Raw genomic sequence first — 17,759 nt, forward strand, 5'->3', positions numbered from 1 at the left:
AGGGGTGAACCTCCCCGTTTTAATGAAACCGCTCCCCTGAGGATTCCTGCCTGGGGATTGCCGCTGGAGGGCACTAGACACCAGCAGGGAGGGGGGCATGGCCCCATGGGCAAGGGAGTTTGCTCCCCCCTTAATTTTTTTGGGCAAATTCAGTCTTTTGGCAAAAGCCCCCAATCTGTCCCCAACCGGAGGGAGCATAAAGCGCACTAGGCAACAGGGACTATTTTTTAGAGACTATTTAGTAGTAAGGGCTTCCCAAAATGGGCATACCAATGTCCCCGCCCCCTATAATAAAGGGGAACAGTCCGATCTGGCCCCCAAGGGGGGGCTGAAAGCCCACTAGACACCAGGGATTATTTTTTTATATATAAGAGAGCAGGTACTGTCCACTATGGGCATGGGCATGCTGCCACCCAAAGCAAAGGGGGCAAAAAAAAATCTGCTCCCTTGGTGGCAGATTGGGGCAATAGTCCCTGACTTGCCCCCCAACCTCCCAGGGGAGCGGAAAGCCCACTAGGCACCAGGGATTTTTTTTTTAAACATCTAGGGGTGGGGCTGCCCAGAATGGGCGTGGCAAAGCCCCCATCCCCCAAAAATGGGCACAATCTTTCTGTCCGCCCTGGGGGCAGATGGAGTAATTACCACACAAGTGAGGTAGCGTTTTTATTGACACAGGTGGGGCAATGCTGTGATTCCTGCTATTCCGGAAGTTTCCATCACAGAAATGTAAGGAACATGTGTGATTTCAGGCAAAGTTGGAGGTTTGCAGGGCATTGTGGGTAAATAAAACCTAATGGCATCCACACAAGCCATGCCATCCTGGATTCCCCTAGGTGTTTAGTTTTTAGAAATGTACAGGTTGGCTAGGTGTCCCTAGGTGTTAGCTGAGCTAGGGTCCAAAAGCTGGAGCTACCCACATTGAAAAAACAGACAGTCAGTTTTCATTGAAAAAATGTTCTGCGTCCATGTTGTGGTTTGGGCTGTTGCGTGCACTAGGCGTACCCACACAAGTGAGGCACCAATTTTATCGGGAGACTTGTAGGAGCATAGAATAGTAGAACATTTGTTATTATCAATTGGATTTCGCTACATTTGTGCCTTTCAAATGTAAGCCAGTGTATAAGAAAGATGAGATTTTGAAAAATACCCTCCAAATCATACGTTAGTACGGGTACCTACAAACTCAGAGATGCAGAAATAACCATTGCTCCTAAACTCTATATCTTGTGCCCATTTCAGAAATGCATAAGTTTCCTTGATACTCATTTTTCACTCTCCATATTTTGCTATAAGAATTGGTCACTACTCAGTACTCAATGAAAAACCTTTGAGTGGTGCAGCTCAGTGGTTTGCTCTGGGTAGCTTGGGTTTTTGGAGAACCTACAAACCCTATGTATCACTGCAACCAGAAGGATCAAGCGGATGTAATGATATATTGCTTTTGCCAATCTGCTATAGTACCACAAAGGTGCAGAGGAAAATTTTGTCACAAATGCCCGTTTTTTCCCAGTCATTTTCCATTTGTCTTTTTTTTAACAGTTATTTTCCTTGGGAAAATCTTGAGGCATCTACACGTGACCCCTTGTTGAATTCAGAATTGTGTCCACGTTTTAGAAATCTATAGCTTTTCTGGATCACCCAAAGGTTTTATACTGATTTCCACCACAAACTGGAAGTAAGTCCAGAGTACGAGAGATAAAGAAAATGGGTTACCTCTTAGAAAAATGCTAAAACTGTGGTTCAAAAGAAGGTTTTTTGATTCAGCTCTGCATGTTTCTGAAAGCTGGTGACTTTAGTACAGCAAACTGTTTGTGGAAGCCATTTTTAGAGAAAAAACAGACTTCTATCTAGAGCACTTTTTCCCGTTTAAAAAAAACAAAAAACACAACATTTTGCTATAGTTTGCCTATTTTCTAAGTCCCCTCCAGGGGACTCTACAAACCATGGGCACCTCTAAAATCCCCAGGATAGTGTAAAAACAAGGATGCAGATTTGGCATGGATAGCTTATGTGCACAAAAAGGTATGGGGACCAAAGCATGAATGTTGGACTTTTGCCCTTTTGCAGGGTCATCCCCAATCTTTTTGCCTCCTGCCTCCTATTTTTTTCTGACCTGTTGCTGTTGGCTTTTGAACTCTGAGAACTTTACCACTGCTAACCAGTGCTAACGTGCATATGCTCTCTGTGTAAATGTGTATGTAATTGGTTTATCCATGATTGCCATATTTGATTTACTAGTAAGTCCCTAGTTAAGTGCACTAGGGGTGCCCAGGGCCTGTAAATCAAATGCTACTAGTGGGCCTGCAGCACTGGTTGTGCCACCCACATAAGCAGCTCTGTAATCATGTCTCAGGCCTGCCACTGCAGTGTCTTTGTGTACAGTTTGGCAAGGGTACCCACTTGCCAGGCCTAAACCTGCCCTTTTCTTAGATGTGAGGCACTCCTATGGTAGGCCCTAGGTAGCCCCAAGGGCAGGGTGCGGTGTATGGTTAAGGTAGGACATATAGTAATGTGTTTTATATGTCCTGACAGTGAAATATTGCTAAATTAGTTTTTCACTGTTGCATTGCCTGTCCCTCACATAGGTTAACATGGGGGCTCCCTTTGGGAGCGGATAGACATGTGGAGTTTGGGGTCTCTGAGCTCACAATTTAAGAATACATCTTTTGGTAAAGTTTATTTTAAGATTGTGTGTTTGAAAATGCAACTTTTAAAAACTGAGCATTTTCTTGCTTATATCATTTCTGTGACTCTGCCTGTTTGTGGATTCCCTGTCTGGGTCAGTTTGACAGTTGGGCTGGTTGTACCTCACACTAGACAGTGACACAAAGGGAGTTGGGGTGTAGTCTGCTGCCTGATGAGCCATCTGTGTTAGGAGGGAGGGGAGGAGTGGTCACTCACACCTGAAACGGCTGTGCCTGCCCTTACACAATGCAGTCTCCAACCCCCTAGTGAGTGTATAGGGCCTGGCCTGGGCAAGGCAGGATTTCACAATCAAGAGAGATTTTGCTTTGACGTAGGTCTACTTCAAAGGAGAAAATGGGTATAAGAAGGGCACCCAAAAGCACAGACTTTAGAACACTTCTGAAAACCAAGAGGAATCTCTGCCTGGAGAAGAGCTGAGGAAGAAGAGCTGCCCTGCCTGTGACTGTGCTTTGTGGAGCTATCCTGCAGTTGCTGCTTCTGCCAAAGTAAAAGGGCAAAAGACTGGACTTTGTGTGTCTTCCATCTTGTGAAGATCTCCAAGGGCTTGATTTAGAGCTTGCCTCCGTTTGTTTGAAGTCTCAGGGACAGCAAAGACTTCTCTCTGCCAGCACCTGGAGTCTCTGGAGAGACTCCTTCTCTGCCAAGTGGTGCCCATCCACTTCCTGGGACCCTGAAAGGAGAAGCTGGCAGACTAAGAGGAAGAAATCCATGCACTGACCGCCGTGCAGGGAAAAGATTGACACAACTCCAATCTGCGGCTGAAAAATCCACGCACCGCCGGCTTTGCGGCTGAAAATCGATGCTCGTCTGCAATGCGACCCGAAGATCAATGCCCGGGGCTGGAGAAACGATGCACAGCATCGCTGACGGAGGCTGGTGAGATCGCAACCTGCGCTGCATTGTTTTTGGATCATTGTGCGGCTGGATTTCCGACGCAAGTACCGCTGGGCATGTAAAAACAACGCAAGGCCTGCCCGGACCCGAGTGCTGACCGGATCGATGCATCGCTCTCCTTCGGAGAGAAGAAACGACGCGCCCGACCCGGCGAAAGGAGAAACAGTGCTTGGTCTTTCTCGTGAGTGAAATCAACGCATCGCAAGCCCATTTTGATGCACACTCGCCCGTGCAGGTTATTTTTGACGTACCCAAGGTACATTTTCATGCTAACAGTGTTAGTGTGTGTTTAAAATGACATGAAGACTCTTTTTGCATTTTTAGTGATAACTTGACTTGTGTATTGCGGATTTTTGTCATTTTGGTATTGTTTTGTTTAGATGAATATTTTAAATTTTTCTAAACCTGTGTGGTGTCATTTTGTAGTGTTTCCATTAAGTTACTGTGTGTGTCGGTACAAATACTTTACACCTAGCCCTCTGAAGTTAAGCCTACTGCTCGTGCTACCAAGGGGGTAAGCAGGGGTTCGCTGAGGGGGATTCTCTTTTACCCTGAGTAAAGTGAGGGTCCTTACATGGACAGGAGGTAACCTGACTGCCAACCAAAGACCCCATTTCTAACAATGAACTACCCCAAATATCCAACAAAAGGCCTAACACAGCGGGGGAGGCTTAGAAGCGAAGGGATTAATGTAGAGAACCAATCCACCCTTAAATAGCTATTTACATCAAAATATGCATTTCATAATCAATATGTCAGGCCTACTGCTTTTACCATAACATTTTATAATACACAGATCAGACCTATTACATTGGAATATGTTTTCCTAGTGAACCAATCAGGCCTCCAGCTGTTATTATTGGCTTGTCACCTTAATCAACTCAGACGTACTATGTTGGTTATAAGCCTTCCCAGAAGGCAACCATCAGGTATACCATTATACAATTACAAATATGTACAAAATGCAGGTGTCAATACAATATAAAATCACTACTAACAAAACCTAATGAGGACTACCTTAGTGCAAATCATCTACCTCCATGGTTTATTTGTGTGGTTCAAAACACCAAAATCCTTGCCTACTAAGCTAACCTGCAAACTTTCATGTAAAAATGCATGTTTACGAGATTTAGCACAGTGTACTAACAATTTGCCCTCATTAGCTCATTGCCTTTAACACGTGCTCTTCAGAATATGCAAGTAAGGCCTACTTGTTTCGTCATAACTTTTCCTTATAAACAGATCACACCTGAGGAATCAGACATAACTTTTCCCAGTGAACCGATAAGTCCTCTATCCTCTATCAATATATGTAACACAAGCCTACTGAAGTTACATAAACTGGCAACCATCATTCATACAGTAGTAAAATTACAAATATGTACAATATTAAAGTAGGCAAAAAATAAACATGCCCTCTCAGTAGGGCCTAACAGGATCCATTACAGTGCAACTCTGCTCCTAGGGTTTGCCAGAGTGGGTGACCAAGAACAAAACCCTTGCCTGCTACGGAAATCTATGAGATTACATATAACCAAAACCTTTCTACAGACTACAAACATACTGTGAAAACAACCTACTGTTAGAGGCCTACTGGATTACCATATGCCCTTCACAATAAATAAGCCAGACCAACTACCTTTGTAATAATTTTATATACCACATACGCAGGACCTAACAGGCATAATATTTCCCTGCACACCAATTAAGCCTTTTGTTGTTGTCACCATAACCACCTCAGGCCTACTGTACCGAGCATAAGCTTTTCTACAAGGTATCCAACAGGCATACACACATAAAATTGCAAATGTATACAACAAATAGTTGGCAAAACAAATACTCTTGGTCTGATTTACATTTTCGAGGATGGGTTACTCTGTCACAATGGTGACGGATATCCTGTCTGCCGAAATGTAAATTCCTTTATTTCCTATGGGATTTATATTTCAGCAGATGGGATTTCCATCACCGATGTGAATGGGTAACCCGTCCACCAAAATATAAATCAGGCCCTACATCTCCCATGAGGGCACAATAAGGATTATCATGGTGGGTGCAAACGTTCTACACCCATGGTTTGTCAGAGGGGGTAACCAACACTAAAACTCTTGTCTACTAAAGTAATCTGTGAGATTCCATGTAACAAAAAAATGACCTGTTAACTTTAATCCATAGAAATAACAATCCACCCTTAAATGCCTGTTGACATTAACATATGCTTTTCACAATCAATATACAAAGCCCACAGCTTTTATCATAACTTTTCCTAATAAACAATCAGGCATATAGAATTTATAATTAGCATACCACCATAACCGACTCATGCCTACAGTATGGAGCGTAAACTTTCTAAAAGGAAACCATATGGCATACAGTCATAAAGGTACAAATGTAAACAAATTTACAATTGGCCAAGCAAAATACTCTCTCTCTAAAGGGAGACTGAAAATGATTACTCTAGTGCATAACTTCTATCCCCACGGTTTGTTCAGGTGAATCACCAACACCATAACTCTTGTCTAGTACAGAAATCTGTGAAATTCCATGTTATAAAATACTTGCCTACAAGCTTTGCATAATCTAATACCCACCCATCCTCATAAGCATATTCTTTTCTTTAAAACATGCTTTTCAAAGTAAGTAGGTCAGGTCACCTGGCCTTGTTATAACGTTTCGTAATTAACAGATCAAACCTAAGAAATACAGAATGACTTTCCCCATTAAAGTGATGAAGTCTTTACCATTTGCATTAGACCATATCCAACACTGCCCTGTTCATGTGCACATACCATCATACATACAGATATAAATGTATAAATATGAAGAAAGACACACCTTGAAAAACAATCTAAGCCCCCTCTCAACCAAGCCTAACAAGAATCGTCACATGGTTTGTCAGAGTGGGAGGTCAAGAAAAAAACCCTTGCCTAAATGTAATCTGTAACATTACATGCAACAAAATATGTGTCTACAACTTGTCACACAATGCGATAACAGCCGACTGTTAAAGACTTATTGGCTTTAACAAATGCTTTTCACAGTAAGATAGACCAACTGCCATAATAAGCAGACTAGACCTATGGCATCAGACATAACCTTTCCAGTGCACTAATCAGATCTATAGCTTGTCACATTACTCAGGCTTACCTGATCTTTTGAGTGTAAGCTTTTCCTCAAGGCACACCATCAGACCCGCAGTCATAAAATTTGAAAGGAATACAAAATTACAGTTGGCTAAGCAAAATACTGTCTCTCTAAAATGGCCTAAGTATTCTCACAGAGCAAACCCTGTTTATCCATGGTTTTTCACACAGAGCCAACCAACCCCAAAACCATTGCCTGCTGTGGTAAGCTGTGAGATTACATGTAACAAAAATACTTATTGGTAGGTTTTAATATAGAGTATTAGCAATAAACACTTAAACGTCTTTTGACTTTAACTTTCGCTTTTCACAATCAATATGGCGGGCCTAGTGCCTTTATCATAACATTTCATTAACAGATCAGGCCTATAACCATGATCATTGTCTTGCCACCATAACCAACTAAGCCTTATACCAACTATAAGCTTTACCACAAGCCAAAAAGTGCAAAAGCTGTGTCTTTATAGTGAAAGCACACAATTTCGACCAAATCAAATCATGTACTCTGGAAAACCATTACGTGAATGGAGCCTAAGCCCTTCTCTCAAATACAAATCAGCTCTCTGAAGTTTAAAGTTATAAATGGAAAGGGAGTGTGCTAGAACTGCAATATATTATGTATGGTGTCTATCCTCCCATCTGTACTACTGCCAGAGAAAGACAAAACCTTAAATGATCTAGTTACCCAACACAGTGGTATCTAGTTATCTAAGACAGTGGTTCCCAGCGTATGGTTCAAGGACTCCTGGAGGTCCGCAAAACCTCCTCAAGGGGTTTGTGACTGCTTAGAAAATGAACTAATATTACCAGATTAATAAAGTGTATACAAATAAAGTGGCTAAGTGTACAATTGAAAAACTGTTAAACAGACTGTAAATGTCAAGGAATTTGTAATTGTAGGCTAAAAATTGAATTAGTATCCTCAGATTGATTCATGGGAGAAGTGCAAGTGCATTAAACAGAATAGAGTATGGATGATGTGTGGCTTCAATTGAATTTAGAAAAGCTCCAATCTTCCTATTAAAATTGTTATTTTTTTATTTTGTTGGTTTGCAAATTAAATAAAATTTGTTATCATTTGTATGTGTGTTTAATGCACTGCTTATTTCTGTATTTTTTGTTTATTTTTTTGCGGTTCAAATCATCAACAAACCGGCTTACAGTAATGAGTTATTAGCCGTCCCCAGATTCCAATAATGATTCAGTGGGGGCCTCCAGGTTCCAATAATGACAAAGTGGGGGTCTACAGAAGTCAAACGTTTGGGAACCATTGATCTAAGACACTTTGACAGTGTTACAATGTCATGTGTGTGCCCCTGAAAGTGCAAGCTAAGGCAGTAGTCAAGCAGACCATAAAAGTTGATGGACGCAGTAGTGGAAAAAGTTGACCAATTGTGATATGCTTTGTAATGGATCTCACCAATTGCGGGACAGGAAAACAAGATTACAGAGAAATGTGGAGCACTTCGAGAGTATTTGAAGATGGGAGGCTGTTGGTGAGTTCCCCCTATTCCCATGAACCAACGGCCTCTTTTAGAGATTATGGCTAACTCAGGTGCAAACCTTTCACCGTAAATAACAACTGTGTTCTTTGCACATGTTCACACCCAATTTGGTATTCACACAAACATGTAATATACCAGAAGCAAATGGTTTGTGTACCTCTTCAGCTTTGTTGCTGGTCTTATGCTCTGGTTTACTATAAGCTAATGGCTGTTAAAAACAGGAAGTACACATTTTGAGCAAATTAGTGACACCTGAAATCGATTCAAAATAGGTGCAAATGCAAAACCAAGTATGTCACAATGGGTTTGCAATTTTTAGGAGCTGTTTATAATGGAAACACTCAGTTAAGGAACTTTAGTGTTGACAGCTTATGCTACAGCCTTTCCTTTCATACACCCTGAATAGCAAGATTGCATAACACAATTCTCAAACTTAGCAGCCCAAGTAAACACCAATTCCCATGCTGATTGAATAAGCAGCAGTTTGTCAGACATACCTGACAACAGACATCTGTCTTTGAGTGCACAGCTAATGCGATAAGATAAAAACACAGTCTACAAACGCCTTTATTACTTTTTTACCTTCTGAACTCCAGCGTAGTTACTTCGGGGTCAACATCTACCCCGCACTCCTATTTCTAGTGGCTACGATAACAGTTTCATCCAATCATGAGCCGCTTTCACATATATAAATGTATAGACTAGAACATTATTGTTACATATGTAGGTACAATAAGAAGATTACAATGTGGGTATAATACCCCTCTGTAGCATGATTGTAAATAAGGTCCACATGAAATTGGATTTGTTTTTGTCAAGTTTCTGCAGAAGATTCACTATATAATGTACCTCTTTGTCCTCCTCTGTGCGGGCAGTGACTTGCTTGGCCTTGAGTAACCACGCAATTGCTTTTTCTTTGTTCTTTAACTTCAGAAAGGTCTTTCCTAAAAACAGCAGGTTTTTGCTATAAAAGTTTGGAGAAACTGTGAAAATATGAAAAAGAGGGAGGTAAAAATTGAATGGGCTAGTTCACTTTGCAGCAAAGACAAGCAAATGTTCTTGTAGTGTACAAATAATTTACATCCAGGTCATATTACACAGCATTTAAGTTTTGGGCAATTTTAAGTGGGGAAGCAATCTGCTGAGTAGTACATGTTGTACCAGAGTTGTTGCTATTTCAACTTTCAGGAAGAAACAAACATTTTCACAATTCAACAGTCTCTGGGAACCAGTAGTTGGGGAGACACAGGCGTGAAAGATAGATGATAAAGAGAATGCTGTTAGAAGATACACACTTTTGTCTAATAGTAATTAGCCTGACATTAAATCACAAGATGAATGCACGTTTTTACCAAATGGTCCATGGACGTCATTTAGGAGTAGCCAGGGGTCGCAGCTGTGACCCCTGGCTTGCCCTGTGCAAATCCTGGTACTGCCTTTGCGACCCCTGACCTCGGAGGTGGCAAATTCAGTACCAGGGATACAGTGGCAGCACGTTGTGGCTCCATTCTCTTTGTTTTCTGTCAATTTTTAGGGGTGAGCGCAAATCGCTCCTTCCCGTGTTGTAATCTCTCTTTGGGCTTCAAACCACACCCATGTCACGTCAGTCTCTTTCATTGGTTCATGGGCTTGCCTTTTTAAATCTGCTTGCTTTCATTAGTGAAGTGTTTAACCCTCCTCGAGCGCAGCGACCAAGTACTGAAAACATACGAGGCTCCATGTTTTCTGTCCGGTTTCTGGACTACTTTTTCTCTTATTTTGCAGTGCGATGTCGCTGGGCAGAAGTCGAGCGCTTTGCATGACATCAACCCTGTTACAAAGTTAGTTGCACTTTTGTTGGTTACGTAGATAATTTCACTTTTGCCGTTTACATGGATAATTGCACTTTTGCCGATAGGTTTCATTACGATTGAACTTTATTTCCCTTTGTGTGTCTGCTTTGCACTGATGGTGGCGTCAGCTCGCTTATGTGAAACTTTTACTTTTCAGTTTATATGGCAAGTTAGTTATGTTAATTTCATTTTTAATTTATTCGGCAAGAAACCTCTGGTTAGGAGTTTACAATGCTAATTGCTCTAGCTCAAGCAAATGCAAGACCCATTGCATTGCAAATGCTTGTTTATTATTCTAATGGTGAATAATAATACAGTTTGTAGCGCAGTGAGGTTGACGATCAGGCTGTGAGCAACCAAAAAAAGTGTACTAGCATCCCAAATGCAGATGAAGATGGAAAGATAAGACAACAGTTACACAGATGCTCTAAGCCCCTCTCCAGCACATACAATTTATTTCTGCACAACTTCGGAAGGGCACGAATCCTCAGACAGCACCATCTACAGAAAGTACTGTTTGAAAGTGGTTGAGTCCCACTGCAGTGGTCTGTTTTCCAGGGCTACTTAATAGGCTCCAATAAAAGAGGTTACCACATATTTCGTATTCAAGGGAACACAACCTGATCTCAGGTCTATGGGGAAGTCAACCCAAGAAGGGAAAGATTATCCTGTCAATAATGGCACAATGGCACTCACAAAGAGGGCATAGTTTCCACTCCATAGACTTTCAAATAATATTTGACAAAATAAATAAAAACAGACATAGCAAAGAACATTCAGGATCAAAAGACTGATTTTTGTTCTAAACTCTTTATCCACAGATCTGCAATTGACTCAATCTGAAAGGAATGCCTGATGTTTAAGGAATGGTTGAAAGTTTAGAAAGGGTCAATGCTTCATGAGAAACTACCTTTGAAAGCCTAGATAACCAAGTATACGCCCTCAAGTTGAAATGTGAAAACTTGAAAAACTGCTCTAGATGGGCAACATCAGAATCAACAGCTTACACAAACGTGTGGAGAGCACAGATCTCAGGCCTTTACTGGTGGACCTATTGTTGTCTATCTTAGGGGAGGCTCAAAAAGCAGTCCACCTACTCGAAGTGGATGAGATTCGTAATCATAACAAAAGACAAGAGAAGTACTGGCTAATTACAAAAGCTTGAAGGAAACCGGAGATCATTAAGGCTGTATGATTAAGAGACTCTATCTCATTCCAAGGTTTGGAGTGCTCTTTATTTTAGGACACTATAAACTCCAGAGGCACCAGCATTTTAGGTTCATAACCGACAAGTGGAGGGCAGACAATATATATGATTGCTCTGGATGTTCCTCTTTATTATCTCATTTGAATATCAAAAGAAACTAGTCTAGGGAGGAAACAACAGTCCTATTGAGGTCCAACTGGAGTCAAACTCAACAAGCGAGCAAAGATCACAGAGTAGAGCCAAAAAAATCAATGGGGGAGGCCAAGAACACAGTGTAGGAGAGGTGTCCATAAAAACAGTCAAGAGATAAGCAGCAGGGTTCTGATACAATATTATGGTGCCCACAAGTACCCCTGTTTGGCCGCAAAAGATATAGAGGTGATCAAGTGAACACCATCCCTGAGGTGCTCCCTGGAACCTATTTTTCCATACCTGGGCCATGACAGCTTCCCTCTTTCCATTGAGAGGGTAGGATTCCACACTAACTCATGTATTCTGGAAAGCTGGGGTGGTGGAGGAACGGAGGAGAACTTACAACCCAACTCTCTTACATCCCACTTTCCTATTCGGAGGATGGCTGTCCCGGTTCACTTTCACAGGTATAGGGATTTTACATATGAACAACTGTCCAGCATGGAGGCAGCTATGAATGCAAGCAGACATCATATTTTATACAGCCCCATAGTTACTATATTTACATTTCTGTTCTTTTTCATGTTCTATGCCTGTGTTTTGGGGGTGGCCTCATTGAGCGTACTCTGAATTGCGGGCAGTTATTACAGTATGGCTACTAGTTCTCAGCACTGGCAGAAGGTAACATTAATGCCCACAAGCCTTATTTTTAGCAGTTGTATTAATCCCACTTAATATTCATCTAGGAATGGTAAACATTCTCTTTGGAAAGCAAAAGGCCTGAACGTTCCTAAAAATAAAGTCAAGATATGGCGATCCTGTGGACGTAGTCTCATGCTGAACAAGATGGCGGTGTTTTAGTGTGGCTCTCACACTAAGTTGATGATATCCACTTCCATCCTGGCTGAATGTCCATTCACTGACTTCAACACTGACAATGGGGGGGGTGCCAGAGCCCAGGGAGTCTGGTGGGTACATTAGCTCATGTCACTCCTGCAGAGGAGATCACAAGCAAGGGAGGCAGACCCTGGGACTCAGTCGTACCCTGAGAGGCAAACAACAGGGGTGGAGTGGGACTGCGATCGACTCCGTTGCACGGATAGGGAAGATGTCGGCTTCAATGAGGCACAAGCTGCCTGGAGTTAACTGCTGTGGCCTTGCCACATGGAGCTGGGGCTGGGTGGAAGAGCCAAAACTGAGAGTAAGGGCTGTTGTTGGGGGGTGTCCCACGAACCCCAGCCTTGAGGACATGTGATACTGAGCAGTGACCCCCCTTGTCACAGGAGTGGGGATCCCACCCGCCCTGGGGTCCTCTTCACTCTAGCGCTGCACCATCCCATGGTGCCCTCCATGGAGGAACATACTGCCACCCACCGACAGCTGTGATTAGAGGCATAATTGTGGACACAGTCCTGGAACAATACTGTATCTCTGGTGGGAGTAGCCTGCTGCTTGCCACCGCATCGTGGCTGGGTCTGGTCGGCTGCTACTTCTTAATTAACCACCCATGGGTAAAAACAAAGCACCAAATCCAAAACAATAAACTGGATAATATGCCTTTATCAAGACTCCTGTGGGGGATGACTCAGGGAGACAGGACCCCTTGATGCCTATTCCTCTGTTCCTCTGGAGACCATAGGAGTAGGGAATCCACACTAACAGATCTGCTGGAAGCGGTTTGCAAAACTTAAACTTAAAGAATAATGGAGTTGCAGTGGAAATGACCCTCATGTCTATTGTATGGTAACCTGGCTCTCCACATGGGGCACTGAAAAAAGTACACCATGCAGAGAGTCCAGTTGATCCCCAATTGGTTGACAGAGGCAAAAGTAGATAATACTAGCCCTCTATTGTGTAGTAGTGTGGGTGAGCAGTTAGAGGGTTGTGCTAAACATTTGTACTCACAGAAGCAATAAGTGAGACACACATGCAAAGAATAAATCCGAGACCAACTGAGAAAAATAACACTTCTTTTTATATATATTTTGAAACCAAGATCTTCACCAGAAAGTAAGTACTGTTTTTGTTTTTAAAAGTTACATGTAAGTAAAAAGTTTAAACCTGTGCAGCTTTGCGCACAATGCAATCCTATGTAGAAAAAAGTCAATTATACACAAATGTAAGTACAGTTAGTGTTAGGGGATCACCTTCTGGATTTAGAGGTAGGAGCCCAAGGCCCAAAGCACACCCAGCAGTTCGTCTGGAGCTCTACTGAATTCCACTGGGAGCAGGGTGCTAGTGTGGGTGTAGCTGGGCGTGCTACGAAGAAGGGGGACCACCTAGAAACATGCTGCACAGGGGAACATGGGACAAGTCAGAGAGTTCCCAAAGGCGGGCTTAGGTCACAAGGAGTCTTGGAACAGGGGGTTACAGCAGTTCTTCAGGACCTGGGCTGGGTGGCTCGGGAGCAGAGTGGTTAGGGTGGCTGGACTCTGTGCACAAAGGTGCTCCTCGCGGTTAGGGACAAACAGCTGGCAGGGGAAAAATCAGGGCAACTGGGCCGCTCACTTAATGAGTCTCAGTGTGGCTGACATCCCTTGACAGCTACTTGCTCCTCGTGCAGCCAGAATCCCGACTGGACTCTCACTGTTGGTGCTTGGTGCAGAGCATCAGGTACCCAAGGGATTGGTGCTGCACAGCTCTTGTGGGTCTTGCTGTTGTCACACTTGGTGGGGGACAGTCCTCGTCCTCCAGAGCACTGGTTCCTATCCCTGGTAGTCGGTCAGGGCAGGAGCCAAGAGAGACTGGTGGTTGTTTTGAAGTGCTGGCTGGCTACCTGAAGCTTGGGTAGTTCTCCAGCTTGCAGGATGAGGTACTCTGTCCTGATTGTCAAGAGGTGCAAGTAGGCAGGGGTTCACGCCAAATGTCTACAGCTCTTCTGCTGGTCTCGCCAGGGAGCGACTCTTCTTTGTCCTTCTTCTCTTGCTCCATCGAATCTGAGTTCTTGGAGTCAAGAGTGCCACTAATTACTCAATTTAGGGGCGCTATAGGGAGTGCCAGGTAGCAGCCAATGGACTGTCTACCTTTAGGGTGACTACACCCTCTATAGGGCCACTTCCGTTGGAAAGTGGACAAAACCCTGACCCTAGAATACTAATTCCATCCAAAACCGTTAAAAGGTGGTGCCCACATCACCTAGTCCACCTTAGGGGTGGGACTGGCATGATGTGGGCACACCTCCTAATCGTACTAATTTTCCCACCTGTCTTCCCATCAAAAAGTGTGGTCAGGACGGGGGAGAGGTCATATTTGCCATCTGGAGAGATCTAAGACCAAGGAAGCTAGTCCTTTGAAGCTTCCCGCCCTGGAATTTCCATCCAGCCTGGAAGAGAGATAACACATCTGCCAAGAGCAGGCTTTTGTTCCTGGTCTCGGACAGTGCTGGCTCTCACTTCATGAGGTCAGAAATGTGTGCTGGCTGTACTGGTTTAGACCAGTCAGTTAACACACCAGCAGTCGGGTTGGTTTTCAGGGTTCACCTCTAAGGTGCCCTCTGAGTGCATTTATTAATAAATCCATCACTGGATTTAGTGAGAGTTTATTAATATGAGATGTTTGATACCAAACACCCCTAGTTTCAGTGAAGCCATCATGTAACTGGGGAACTCGTAATGACCAGTGTCCAGCACATGTACTCAAAATGGTTTCCTTATCCACTCACTATGTCTAAGAATCAACAGTCATAGCAGGGGCACATCTGATCATACAAATATGCCCTCACATGTGACACAATGCTCCTTTCTTCAGGGCTGTAGGACTTCTGTAGGGGTGACTTACAAATATCACATGTAGTTGTAGGGGACCTGGCACACGGGCATATGTGACAGGTCATGTTTTCACTTTTGTCTGCACCAAGACATACAGCTTGCGATGGCAGCACTGTGTGCATTTGGTGCAAGGTCGCTGAGGGTGGCACAATCAGTGCTGCAGCCCTAAGGGACCTTCGTTAGTACCCCAGGCCCTAGTGCTAAAGGTGGTACCAATAGAGAGAACAACTGTACAATTTAGGGAAAGAGATCTGGCACTGAGGACCTGGTTAGCAGGGACCCAGTGCCCTTTCAGTCAAAATCACATCAGAAACCAGGCAAAATGTGAGGCAAACCATGTCAAAAAAAGGTGCTCTTACACCGTGGGTCAAAGGAAGGTCAATAATAGAGTGCAGTCAGTAGAAATGACAATAGCCACTTTGAAGGATGATGTTTCCACACTCAAACTGACAATCTCTATGCTTACAAAAGACACCACATAATAGAAGCCCCCGACTGAAGATGAGGAAGGGCAATCCCGTTGTAACAACTTATGTATCGTGGTGGTGCCAGAGAGAGTGGAGGGTCCTATGACTGACCTATTTGAGAAGGAATGACTCACAAAACATCTCAAACCTAGTGGACTCTCCAAGTTTTTCTCGGTGGGACAAGCTCACAGGGGTCTGAGTCCCCCTCTAAGACCTGGATAACCCGCATGAACAATCACAGCCATATATTCAATTACAGAGTTTGTGATGTCATGTGGGGGGCTCGTACCTTGAAAATTCCATGATCTGTTTATTTCTGAACTTCACCATGCCAGTCCAGAGGCAGCGATGTCCTTTGATGAAGTCAAACTCCGCCTGCGGGAACGTGACATCAAATACATGATGCTCTTCCCTGTCAAGCTGCCAATTCTAGCAGAGGGGAAAATCTGGCACTTATCGACACCAGAGGAGGCCTGGGACTGGCTTGAGAGCTGGAGACCAGTGACATATCAGTCACCCATAAATGGACTGGATGTAACCTCCTTGATGTAAGCTCCAGGAGAGGTGACTGGACTGACAACCCAGTAGCAAACTTGTGTCAAAGTTTGGACTCGTGCTCAAGGAAAAACTGCAGGTTTAAGAATAAAAGTACTTATGTTTGTAGGCGACTATGCCTATCCTACAACAAGTCGCAGCTGTCGTCCCAACTCTTCCTTCCCACTAGCAGCACCTCACCAAAAACCCAAACAGTAAAAGGTGATTTGTGGCAGCCTTTACGCATGGACCCGAGAGTATGACATCTCAGGGAGTGTCGTGGTTAAACGGAGATTACCCCTTTCTCACAGATATATCATGTCTCATCCAAACACAGGCAATAACGGAGATGCAGGAAAGTTTCAATGGTTTTTATTTAACACAACTGCAATCTGCGATAAGTTACATGGGCTGCAATCATCAGGATAATGAACAGTGCAAGAATCAGAATTGTAAAGACAAGAGTCATTATTACCAAGACCCCCACCATCTTGCAATAACATGAAAAGACATGAAGTTTATAATGGGGGTCATTACAACCTCGGCGGTTTGCATGGCAGACCGCCGAGGTTGCGGGTGCCAGAATACCGCCATTGCTGGCGGTATGGCTGGCTCCCTATTTTGACATTTCCGCTGGGCCAGTGGACAGTAACAGAGTCACATCAACATTGCCGCCGGCTCGGAATTGAGCCGGCGGCAATGCTGATGTGCAGCAGGTGCAGTAGCACCCGTCGCACATTTCACTGCCCGAAATTCAGGCAGTGAAATGCGCGACGGGGCTCTGCCTGGGGGCACCTGCACTGCCCATGCCAAGTGCATGGGCAGTGCAGGGGCCCCCTGAGTCCCCTTACCGCCAGCCTCTTCCTGGCGGTGCAAACCGCCAGAAACAGGCTGGCGGTAGGGGATTATCACCGCCGGGGCTAAAATGACGGTATACCGCCGGCCCCGGCGGTGCGACCCAAATATGCCGGGAGGCACCGCCAGCCTGTTGGCGGTGCTCCCGTCGATTTGGCCCTGGCGATCAAAGACCGCCAGGGTCATAATGAACCCCAATATGTCCTAATACCCGATCATGATAGGCCTAACCTCCTACCTATAGGAGAGCTGGGTATGTTAAACCTAATCTGCCAATGCCATGTCCATGAGAGGAGCCTCAAACCCTCGTTACCTTGGAATGAGGTCTCTATCTCAGACTCCGTAGGGACACGAAGACTGGGTCAGTGTCAAGACGACGTGCAGCATCGATATCAGGGATTGTGGCGATGCCGTCTGGTCGGAATCCCTCTGATTATCTGCCTAAAGTGTGATGTATTTATACAGATCTACTAGGACCCCTGACGTAGGTGTGTTCCCAAACAATAGATAACAGGCATGCTTGGGGCGGCAATTAATAGGCATGCTTGGGGCGGCAATTAATATAAACAATTCCCTTGAAAGCATGGAGAGGGAAAGTCCCTAAGTGTGAACATCTACTGTTTGTTTGTCTTTGTCACTTGATCTTGACGCCTTAACGCGGTGGCACTGATAATGCAAATCATAACAAGTGGCCTAACTATAAACAAGGCAGCCATC

At 44.0% G+C, this 17,759-nt stretch overlaps 1 protein-coding gene across 2 annotated transcripts in view; it reads right to left on the reverse strand.

The window, feature by feature from the left end:
• LOC138282643 (regulator of microtubule dynamics protein 1-like) overlaps positions 1-17,759 on the reverse strand; it is a 528,856-nt gene that overhangs the window by 40,410 nt on the left and 470,687 nt on the right. For both annotated transcript variants that reach the window (XM_069220437.1, XM_069220438.1), the window contains one exon: positions 9,098-9,231. In XM_069220437.1, the coding sequence (XP_069076538.1) occupies positions 9,098-9,231 (134 nt within the window). The remainder of the gene's footprint in view (positions 1-9,097; positions 9,232-17,759) is intronic.

This window comes from Pleurodeles waltl, chromosome 2_2 (assembly GCF_031143425.1).
Source record: "Pleurodeles waltl isolate 20211129_DDA chromosome 2_2, aPleWal1.hap1.20221129, whole genome shotgun sequence".
NCBI classification, from domain to species: Eukaryota; Metazoa; Chordata; class Amphibia; order Caudata; family Salamandridae; genus Pleurodeles; species Pleurodeles waltl.